This window comes from Chiloscyllium plagiosum, unplaced genomic scaffold (genome assembly GCF_037043375.1).
Source record: "Chiloscyllium plagiosum isolate Xiang-an unplaced genomic scaffold, Cpla_swu_hap1 HiC_scaffold_3, whole genome shotgun sequence".
Lineage (NCBI taxonomy): Eukaryota > Metazoa > Chordata > Chondrichthyes > Orectolobiformes > Hemiscylliidae > Chiloscyllium > Chiloscyllium plagiosum.
In genome coordinates this window covers 71344562-71356737 of record NW_028270141.1, presented here as the reverse complement: position 1 = coordinate 71356737, position 12176 = coordinate 71344562, and the positions used below count along the sequence as shown (strand labels likewise).

General features: G+C 42.2%; 1 protein-coding gene across 1 annotated transcript in view; it reads left to right on the top strand.

Moving 5' to 3' along the window:
- l3mbtl3 (L3MBTL histone methyl-lysine binding protein 3) overlaps window positions 1-12176 on the top strand; it is a 170153-nt gene that overhangs the window by 36183 nt on the left and 121794 nt on the right. Inside the window, exon 5 of the mRNA XM_043683587.2 lies at window positions 8463-8610. Coding sequence (XP_043539522.1) covers window positions 8463-8610 — 148 coding nt within the window. The remainder of the gene's footprint in view (window positions 1-8462; window positions 8611-12176) is intronic.

The window sequence follows — 12176 nt, the reverse complement described above, 5'->3', positions numbered from 1 at the left end:
GGGCTTTACACCATTTTGATCACTTATAGATTATATACATACACAGCTCCTTAACCACACAGTAATTGATGAAAAGAAGCATCTTCAAACATGCTAGATTAATCTGTTACCTGCAGAAACCCTCCCTGTCTATTGCTAGTGTATAAAATCAACTAGGTAAAAACAATGACTGCAGATGCTGGAAACCAGATTCTGGATTAGTGGTGCTGGAAGAGCACAGCAGTTCAGGCAGCATCCGAGGAGCAGTAAAATCGACGTTTCGGGCAAAAGCCCTTCATCAGGAATAAAGGCAGAGAACCTGAAACGTGGAGAGATAAGCTAGAGGAGGGTGGGGGTGGGGAGAAAGTAGCATAGAATACAATAGGTCACTGGGGGAGGGGATGAAGGTGATGGGGCGGGGGAAGGGTGGAGTGGATAGGTGGAAAAGAAGATAGGCAGGTAGGACAAGTCATGGGGACAGTGCTGAGCTGGAAGTTTGGAACGAGAGTGAGGTGGGGGAAAGGGAAATGAGGAAACTGTTGAAGTCCACATTGATGCCCTGGGGTTGAAGTGTTCCAAGGCGGAAGATGAGGCGTTCTTCCTCCAGGCGTCGGGTGGTGAGGGAGCAGCGGTGAAGGAGGCCCAGGACCTCCATGTCCTCGGCAGAGTGGGAGGGGGAGTTGAAATGTTGGGCCACAGGGCGGTGTGGTTGATTGGTACGGGTGTCCCAGAGATGTTCCCTAAAGCGCTCTGCTCGGAGGTGTCCAGTCTCCCCAATGTAGAGGAGACCGAATCGGGAGCAACGGATACAATAAATGATATTAGTGGATGTGCAGGTAAAACTTTGGATGTGGAAGGCTCCTTTAGGGCCTTGGAGGGGGGTGAGGGAGGTGGTGTGGGCGCAGGTTTTGCAGTTCCTGCGGTGGCAGGGGAAGATGCCAGGATGGGAGGGAGGGTTGTAGGGGGGCGTGGACCTGACCAGGTAGTCACGGACGGAAGGTCTTTGCGGAAGGCGGAAAGGGGTGGGGAGGGAAATATATCCCTGGTGGTGGGGTCTGTTTGGAGGTTGCGGAAATGTCGGCGGATGATTTGGTTTATGCGAAGGTTGGTAGGGTGGAAGGTGAGCACCAGGGGCGTTCTGTCCTTGTTACGGTTGGAGGGGTGGGATCTAAGGGCGGAGGTGCGGGATGTGGACGAGATGCGTTGGAGGGCATCTTTAACCACGTGGGAAGGGAAATTGCGGTCTCTAAAGAAGGCCATCTGGTGTGTTCTGTGGTGGAACTGGTCCTCCTGGGAGCAGATACGGCGGAGGCGGAGGAATTGGGAATACGGAATGCCATTTTTGCAAGAGGTAGGGTGGGAAGAGGTGTAATCCAGGTAGCTTTGGGAGTCGGTGGGTTTGTGAAATATGTCAGTGTCAAATCGGTCGTCATTAATGGAGATGGAGATGTCCAGGAAGAGGAGGGAGGTGTCAGAGATGGTCCAGGTAAATTTAAGGTCAGGGTGGAATGTGTTGGTGAAGTTGATGAATTGCTCAACCTCCTCGCAGGAGCACGAGGTGGCGCCAATGCAGTCATCAATGTAGCGGAGGAAGAGGTGGGAGTGGTGCCGGTGTAATTATGGAAGATCAACAAAGAGACAGGCATAGCTGGGGCCCATATGTGTGCCCATGGCTACCCCTTTGGTCTGGAGGAAGTGGGAGGATTTGAAGGAGAAATTGTTAAGGGTGAGGACCAGTTCGGCCAAACGAATGAGTGTGTCGGTGGAAGGGTACTGTTGGGGATGTCGGGAGAGGAAAAAAACGGAGGGCTTGGAGGCCCTGGTCATGGCGGATGGAGGTGTAGAGGGATTGGATATCCATGGTGAAGATGAGGCGTTGGGGGCCGGGGAAATGGAAGTCTTGGAGGAGGTGAAGGGTGTGCGTGGTGTCTCGAACGTATGTGAGGAGTTCCTGGACTAGGGGGATAGGACAGTGTCAAAGGAGGTAGAGATGAGTTCAGTGGGGCAGGAGCATGCTGAGACAATGTGTCGGCCAGGGTGGTCAGGCTTGTGGATCTTGGGAAGGAGGTAGAACCAGGCAGTGCAGAGTTCCTGGACTATGAGGTTGGAAGCTGTGGGTGGGAGATCTCCTGAGGTGATCTGTGTGTCACATTTACCTTCGCTGCTGCCTTTGCAATGTAAGTTGATGCACTTTGTCAAGGAGGGGAAACTAATATAGCAGTGGTGAATATATGTGAGGATCCTTATTCAGAGAATCCTTTTCCTACCATCCCAAAATCCTCAATTAGTAGCAGGATATTTCACTTCTGGGCTGCCACTCTGGATTGACTGTGGTCGAACCCAGAGTCAGCAGGTTATGCCACAGTAAGTTAAGAGTGGAAACTGTTATCTGTTCATAGATAACAACTTCGTATTTATCACAGATCTGATCTTCCACTACCATTAGGTTCCATTTTGACCTTAATGTCTTTCTTTGGCATATTCAGTAAACCTTGAACAGCTTGTCACAGAAGTTGTGGAAGATACACACTTTTTGTTTAATTTGCAAAGTGCCTTTCCATTTCTGTCGGCCATATCTTGATGTAAAGAAAGCAGCAATATAGGTTGCTGTTCCTATCTCTTCAGCACCATCCTTGATATTTCAGATTAGTGTCAATGCAATCACTGTATTAGGATCCAGTACATAAGCAGGCCCTGGTGTTACTTGTTCATACAAAGCCAGATTAACTTACTGCCTTTGGTCTTTGGTGTGCCTGGAAAGTCAGAATGAAAGGAAGCTGTGAATAGTCTGCCTCAGTAGAAAAATGGGCCTGAAAAGATGAAGGACCCAAACTTGTTAGATCAGTTGTTTGACAGACTCCCAGCAGGTAATGCAAAGACATTTAACTTCTGGATTTCATGGAACTCACCTTCCTTTAACTGGGAGGTTTGCCAGAAGAAGATAAAGTTTAAAATAAAAAATGAATGCAGGAAAATAGATGGTGACATCTTGAAAATTGCCCATATGACAGAGGAAGAGATGCTAGATGTCTTGAAATGCATAAAGGTGGATAAATCCCCAGGACCTGATCAGGAACTCTGTGGGAAGCGACGCAAGTCATTGCTGGACCTCTTCCTGTATCATCGATAGTTGCAGGTGAGGTGCTGGATGACCGGAGGTTGGCTAATGTGGTATCACTGTTTAAGAAAGGTGGTAAGGAAAAGACAGGGAACTACAGCCCAGTCAGCCTGACTTTGGTGGTGGGCAAGTTGTTGGGAGGGAATTCTGAGGGACAGGATGTATGTGTATTTGGAAAGGCAAGGACTGATTAGGGATAGACAACATGGCATTGTGCGTGGGAAGTCATGTTTCACAAACTTGATTGAATTTTTTGAAGAAGTAATAAAGAGGACTGATGAAGGCAGAGCGGTGAATGTAATTTTTGTGGACTTCAGTAAGACATTTGATGAGGTTTCCCATGGGAGACTGGTTAGCAAGGTCTCCTTCTTATCGGAAGGATGTTGTGAAACTTGAAAGGATTCATAAAAGATTTACAAGAATGTTGCCAGGGTTGAAGGATTTGAGCTATAGCGAGATGCTGAATAGGCTGATTCTGTTTTCCCTGGGGTGTTGGAGGCTGAGGGGTGACCTTATAGAGGTTTCTAAAATTGAGGGGCATGGTTAGAGTAAATAAACAAGGTCTATTCCCTGGGGTGGGGGATTCCAGAACTAGAGGGAATAGGTTTATGGTGAGAGAGGAAAGATATAAAAGGGACTTAATGGGCAACTTTTTCATGCTGAGGGTGGTGCATATATAGAATGCATAGCCAGGGGAAGTGGTGGAGGCTGGGACAACTGCAACATTTAAAAGGCATTTGGATGGATATATGAATAAGAAGGGTTTGGAGGGATATGGACCACGTGCTGGCAAATGGGACTAGATTAGGTTGTGATATCTGGTCAGCATGGACGAGTTGGACAAAAGGGTCTGTTTCCGTGTTGTACATCTCTCTGACTCTAATTATTAGGAAGTCCAGCACTATATGTGAAGAAATAAGAGCAGGTCAGAACTTAGGAATACTACAAGAGAGTAACTCACCTTCTGACGCCCCAGAGTCAGTCCACAATCTGTGGAAGCCATAAGTCAGGAGTATGATGAGTGACCTGGATGGATGCAGCTCCAGCAGCACTCCAGCTTGGCACCATCAATGACAAAAGAGCTCACTTGGTTGGTACATTCAGTCACTCCACCACCAAAGCTCAGCAGCTGCAGCATTGTGCACTATTTACAAGATGGCTGCAGAAATTTGCCAAGATGCCTTTATACAGCAACTTTCTAACCCATAACCACACCCATCTAGAAGGACAAGGGCAGCGGGTACATGAGTACACTATCTACAAGTTCCTCTCCAAGCCCCTCACCGTCTTGAACTGGAACAAAAATCAGTGTTACTTCAATGTCACTGGGATAAAATCCTGGAATTGCCTCCTTAAGGGCGTTGTGGGTCCATCTACAACACATGGACTACATTGGATCAAGAGGCGGTCTAATACAATTTTCATGGGCTGCTAAGAACTAAAATCAAATGCTGGCTCAGCCTGGGACATCAACATCCCACAAGAAAATAAAATAAAGTTGTAGTGTCTTGGGAGAGTTGACCTGTCAGTTGAACTATAATATGGTTGTATGCAGCCTGAGGATTGCCCAGGTACGTCTCATCCACAAAAAGCAAGACAAATTCACCCAGTCAAATGCTACACGTAAGTCCATTCTTGATCATTAGCCTAGTGATGGAAGGAGTCATTGACAGTACAATAAAGCAGCATTTGAAAAGGGAATAAGCTATTCACTGAAGATCAGTTTGTGTTACACCATGACCAAAGAGCTGCAGATCTCATTCGAGCTTTGGATTAAGTATGGAAAAAAGAGTTGAACATCAGAGGTGAGGAGAGAGCGACTGCCCTTGATACCAAATACTTGGGTTCAAACACATGATGTTCATCAAAGAGTTCATACATTAGAAAACATTTGAACAAGTCTGGCATCCAGGAGTTGGTGGGAGTTGGGCAAAAGCTTCCTCCACTGGATGAAGTCCTACCTAGCACAAAGGAAAACAGTTGTGATTGTTAAAGGTCAGTCATTCCAGTCTCGGGACAATAGTGCAGGAGTTCTATAGGATAGGCCCAACCTAAGTTGTTTCCCTCCGTGATCAGTTCAGAAGTAGAGATGCTTGATGATGACTGAATAATGTTCAATATGCTTTCCCGTTCCTCAGATACTGAGGCAGTCCATGTTCAAATACAGTAAGACCTGGGCTGTGTCCAGATATGGGCTAATTAGTAGCACATAATATTTGCTTCACACAAATGCGAGGTGATGGCCATTTCCAACAACAGAATCCATCCATTGTCCCTTGAATTCAAAGATATTTTCATTATAATTCCCCATTATCAATATCCTGATAGTTACCATTAACCAGAATCTATAAATACTGTGGCTTGAAGAACTAATCAAAGGCTAGGAATTCTGCAGTCAGCTATTCACCAAAGAATTTCCAAAACCTCTCCATCTACAAAACACCAGTCAGGGATTTAATGGAATACTCTCCAATTGCGTGGTGAGTGCAACTCCAACATTCATGCTCTACCACCTAGAAGAACAAGGGCAATGTATGTGTGGGAATGTTATCACCCACCACGTACTCCCCAAGCCACATGCCATTTTGATTTGGTACTAAATCAATGGTCCTTCACTGTCAATGGGTCAGTATCCTGAAATGTCCTTCTGTCTGAACAGTGCTGTGGGTGTACCTATAACCTCAGGTTTATTGCAGTTCAAAATGATGTTTCACCACTAACGTCTCCAGGGTAACTCAGGACGGGCAATAAGTTCTAGTCCAGCCTGTGACAGATTTTTCCCACAAATGAATAGAAGAGAATTTGAGGGGTATCTCAGTGTGTATCAGGAGTTATCTACATCCAACCTTCCTGGTCTCAAAAAAAGTGTTTTTCTTGGTGTCGAGGGTATTTCTTGCCGAGTGTCTCAAAACATGGCTATTTGTTAAATGCACTTGATTTGCTTGTGTGTGCTGTTAAGGGCTGCTTTGACATAATGGCAAGAAAGTTGACACTTCATTTTTCTTTTGTTTTGACTAAAGATTTGGTATGCACCATTCCAGTTTCATGTAGAATGTTTTCTTTCTTGCAATCCTCATGTGCAGTTTGATACTGTACTTAATTGAATCAGACGTTTGTTTTTGGATATTTTACCAAGGTTTAGTCGGCACTAATATTCTTCTGTTTTGAATTGTTTTAACTTTACAATTATACACTTTTTCCAAGGTCATTCATCCAGGCTGGTGTATTTAACCTCATCATTTATTCATGCTTAGTGTACATCAAGACAGTTTGCACTCATGATAAAGCTAATGCTATTTTCTGGTTGAACGTCTGTACCTTTTACCTTTGTGCCATTACTGAAATTTCACTTTATTTTGGGTTTTGCTGTCCAACAAACAATATTTGTCATTTTTTGTTGTTCAAAAATTGAATTCTCACATTTATTCTCCCAGTTTGTTTGTCATTGAGGCTATACTCACATGGGGACTATTCCACATGAATGGCTGGGATTTGTTCACTCAGCTGTGTGTTGCTGCAAAACCGATATTTAGTGTGAACAAAAGGATGAAGGTGAGCCTGCTTTGTTCAGAAGTGGAGGTAGTCCGTTTCTGAGCAACTCCATGATATCCTGCCCCCTCTCTTGGTGGCTTGAGACCACAGTGCAACTGAATGGTTCTGCAGTTTAGCAACTTTCCCTGCCGAGGTATCCTTGCTGATTGTAACCAAATTGGGCCCTTTCTGGAAAAAGGACTTCTGAAAGTGAGGGGACAACTATAACTTTTACTCCCCTTTATAACATGCAGTGCAGGACACCACTGATGATGTAGAATTGGCTAACCAGGTGCTAGCTGTGTGACAGCTAATGAAGTTTTTACTTTGGTAGGAAAAGCATAGAGTATTACTTAATTGGAGAATAATGACAGAATTCCCAAGTTCGGAGGGACCTACATGTTCTATTGTAGTAGTGGCTAAATGTTATATGCAATTAGGGCATGTGATCATGAACACTAATGGTATGCTGTCCTTAATAACGAGAAATAGGACATTAAAAGTAGGGATGTCATACTTCAGTTATATAGGGTATTGGTGAGACGGCATATTACATACTCTGCAGTTTTGTCCTCCCAATTTAAGCAAGAATGTAAGTGCCTCAGAGGCAGCTTGTTATCTGAAATAGAAACATAGAAGTTAAGAGCAAGAGTAGGCCATTTCTTTCTCACATGACGTCCTGTTGATCGTTTACCTTTGTCCTTGTGTTCAGTCACTGACTGTCAGTATCTGAAATTTAAAATGCTTGTCCATTTGCTTAAATCCCTCCTGGTCTTCGTTACCTCTTGCATCCCTGTAGTCCCGTCACACACTCCTTTTCTGACTCTGTTCTTTTTCTCTGCTCGTCTCACTGTTGTCTCAGCTATTTGACTCCCCTTTCCTTGTTGGAAAACCTCCTGAGAAACCAGTTTATTTGGGGGAAAAATATTTCCGTACCCTACTTTTCCTGCTTGACATCCATTTCCTAGAGAGTTTTTCATGTATCACCTCAAAAGGCTTTTTGTTAGAAGTGTTATGTAATTACAAGCACTTTGGATTGCAAAATGAAACAATGTCAGCACTGGTGGACAGTGATTGCTATTGATATCCTCTCTCAGGCCTCAGAATGTGCTATATAAATATGTATATTTCTTTCCCCTTGCTTTCTATTGTTCCTGTCAATCAGTGGAGTAAAGCAACAGGTTTGTTTTTCCTGTTTAACAGAAAGCTGCTGAAGGATATCTTTTCACTTTCAAAGGGGCGAAGATATGAATCACTTCAGATCATGACATTAGAGTTCCTAAGCAGTGTTTTATTAAATCCTAAATGCATAAATGTATTTTTCACAAAATTAGCAACATTTTGATAAATCTGGTGAATGTAATGGTCAACTTAGCTTTGTAGGATTGGTCGACAGTAGGAATCTATCCACCTTGTTATACAGCCTCTAACTGTTGAAACTGAAATAATGGAATCTGTTTATCCATTTTAAAGCATGTCAAGGAATTTAAAGAGCAGGTTTTTTTTCCTCTGGTTTTTCAATTGAAACTGAACCCCTGCTGTTCAGTACCCTGCTGAGAGGTCTATGAGGCCTATATTTTCCTATGAAAGACACTTGGACTCCATTTTCCTACAGTGAATGCAGCAAGCATGGGAATGATGTGTGTAACATGCTTACTCCATACCAGTAGAAATAGCCAAAAATTGGATTGGAGGCAGGAATTCTGGAATTGAACCCACCCAGTACTCTTAATGGTCTTCCAATTTATCTGAATCACTGAAATTTAGGGAGAAAGCAATTTTATTCAGCTTATTGCCTTAGTACTGATTTTGTTTTATTTTTATTTTGCTTCAGGATATCTGTTCTGAGAAAGGAACCGTCAACATGCAACAATGAAGAAGTTTCTAGGGGCAATCGTAAAAAGAGGCAAAAACCAGTCTCCACAACAAGGGGAGACATTAAAGAAAATGGAGAGATGCTAAAGGAAGAAGAGGAAGATGTTGTATGTATTTTCTCTTTTCTGTTTCAGAGAATAATTTGTTACACTGTACCTTATGCAGAAACCAATCAAAAGAATGTTCCAGAATGCATGCTGCAAGCAAACTAAATTATTAAATATTTCTCAGGATATTGACTTTTTAAAATATTTTGCTCATTCAACATAGACAAAGCTACAACATCAAGTTTTCATGAAGATGTTTAGTAAAGTGTAAAAACTGGGGACCAATGTGGAGATGTAGGGTCTTGCAAGTTAGCAAATGTTTAAATAATTTTCCTCAAGCTATGAATCCTATTTCTACTTATCTGGAATCCAGCAAAACCTCACCGGAACAATTCATTTTTTTTAAAAAACTAGATTTAAGAGTTATATTTTGGAACTGACCACTGGTCAATCACAAACGGGTAAATGCTGGCTGTAAAGAACACGTTTTAAAAAATGTATTTTTGGTAAATGAAATGGGCAAATAGTTTTTAAAAGCCAAGGACCATTGAAGGATACTGTACTTCCTGCAGTCAAGTAACCTGATCCTCATAACTGCTGCTTACACTGCTGTATATTCAGCAGTGGGCAGATGAGCTGGAGCTAATAGTGTGTATGAATGGAGTCTGCAACAAGTCGATAATTGGTCTTTATAATAGTGACCAGTTATCAATGATATAATTGCTGGCAGGCAGAAGGTCTTTGGCTTTCAGTTAGCAGAACAGCTGGAGAGTACGGTTAGAACAAGATAGTGAGATAGTCAGATCTCTGCATGGTGGGGAGCTGTCTCTTTTCAGAGTAAAACATGTTAATCTCAAAGAACTAGGTTATTTTTTCCCTAGCAGTTGTTGTAAACTGTATCCCTTAACCAGTAAGACATAGACTTACAAATGTGAACTAGCCACCCTGTACCTTCAGCAAATGAAAGGATTTGGAGAAAGAGAGTCAAAGAGCAGCACATCCTGTCAAGCCAAAGGACCATCTTGGTGAAACCTGTAGACAGGGGACATTGAACTGTCTCTCTAGTCTCTCTACACCCATTACACCCATTTGTACATTTGTCTGTGTATGTGCAGAGGGAGGTTTACAAGGGTGTTAGTTTTATTGAGTAGAGTCATATATCGATGATTTATAATTGTTTACCTGTAGCTAGAGCTTATTTATTCATTATAAATAATTATTATTGTGAAACATGGAACCCTGTTCTGTTCTTTATGGCAACATAGATCTAAGAGACAGGTAAATGAGGAATTTTTAAAAAGTTTTCTGTAATGACTCTGGAAAGAGTGAGTTTTATTGTTGATGTGCTGACCAAGTAAGATATGACATACCACCTTTGGAAACTGAGGTGATAGTGTGAGTTGAATTTCTGGAGTAGAAGTTGCTGGGTATTGATGCAATTTGAGATGATGGGCTATTTATACATTTTATAGATCCACAAAGTAGAAATTATTACAAACTGGCAAATAATTACAATGCAATTAGATTGGAAACATTAAATACTGTGTAAATAATCGCAAACATAAGGAGCAGCTAAATTCTGGATTAAATCTGTGCAGAAGAACTTGCATTATTATATAATAGCCCCAGTTTTACCAACCTCTGTGATACAGTTGGTTTGAAGATTGGACGTTTAATCTCGTGCTCAATTTAATCAGTTGCATTTTGCACTATGAAATATTTTGTGGGTAAAGGATGCATGCTAGACCATAATATCATTGTGGAGAAAGTGAGGACTGCATTCCTGATGAAGAGCTTATGCTCAAAACGTTGATTCTTCTGCTCCTCGGATGCTGCCTGACGAGCTGTGCTTTTCCAGCACCACGCTTTTCAACCATAATATTGTTATACCAAGGATGGACAGTCTCTCTACTTCCCCTACTCCATTGATCACAACAAAAAATAAAAATATCTTTTCCAATTACCAAGATGTCTAATCACATGCCCAATTTTAATTGGATTTTAAATAGACCATGGAAGGAAGAACTTCAGTGGAAACCGTCAGTGACTGACGACAATGGCTTGTTGCTTGATGGTGGCATCACTATTCTTGGGAGGTAGGAGGGTATGTTGGAGAGTTATCATTTGCTAGAGGTTAGTTTAACTGAAAGCTGTGCCCTCCTTGTTTTGTTTGGACCTGAGAGAATGGAGTGATTCCAGTTCAGAGGAAGATCGGGTAGAAGCAGAGAAATTAAATTGACCAATGCCAAGCTGGCAGTTCTTGGTGAGAAGATTATGTGAAGATAAGAGGACAAAGTGAGATATGTAGAAATGAAAAAACAATATTAATGGATAAAAAGAGTCTACCTCAAAGGGACCAGAGTGGTGAAATCCTGGCGAGAACATACCGCAAGGGCGAGGATGTCAAAGATTTATGCTCAGTGTTATGCTCGAAGTTACTTTAAGTGGAGGTGTAAGGAAATGAAGCTGCAGACTTCATTGTGGTGGCTGGATATTCAAGATAATCACACTTACAGACATAAAGTATTGGTACATTCTTTAAATCTATATAATTGATCACATTGTGTGTTGTTGGCTGATACAGTGTTGCTTACCACTTGATTGCCGTGCAGCAATGAATGTGGCACTCTGGAAATACACTTGCGTAACAATTCATTCATAATTCTTAATGAAAAATACAACAATATAACAGGAAGTATCTGGAGTATGGTGGATCTAAAACATGACAGTGAAATTTTCAAATGGCATGCAAATAGAGTAAAATTGAGCCAGAGAAAGTTGGCAATTAAAACGTTTGACCATGTGGATGGATGGACATATATTGAAGGATCAGATAGTGGATGGGAAGTACAAAGCACTGTAGAGGTAGAGTGGAACTTCAAAGTAGGCATTTAAAGAAGAGAAGTGGCAATGAATTAAAACTCATGTAAAAGCAAAAATATTGGATTAAAAACTGGAAAAAAGTGGTGAAGAACAGTTCACCTGACAAAGGAGCAGCTCTCTGAAAGCTTGTGATTTCACATAAACCTGATGGACTATAATCTGGTGACGTGTGACTTCTGACTTCGTACACCCCATTCCAGCACTGGTACCTCTACATCATGATGATTATACAGCATAGGACTACTGTGTTCTAAACAGCATAAGCAGGAAAAATCCAACTGGGCCAATTATCACCCATCAGTGTACATTTGATTAACGAAAAGTGATGAAAGGTGTATCAACAGTGTTCTCAAGCAGCACTGGCTTAGCAATAACCTGCTCAGTGACGGCCAGTTTGGGTTCTACCAGAACAACTCAGTTCCTGCCTTGGTTTTGAAGTGGACAAAAGAGCTGATTTCTAGAAACGAGGGAAGAAGTGACAGCCCTTGACATCAAGGCTGCATTCAACAATGTGTAGCATCAGGGAGACCAAGGGAAAATGAAGGCAATGGGAATTGGGCAAACTCTGCACTAGTTGGAATCGTACCTGACAAAGGAAACCAGTTGTAGTTGTTGGAAGTCAGTAAACTCAGCTACAGGACATCTCTACAGGAGCTCCTCAGAATAGTGCCTTAGGCCCAACTATTTCAGCTGCTTCATCAACGACCATCTTTCTATCACAAAGACAGAAGTTGGAATGTTCG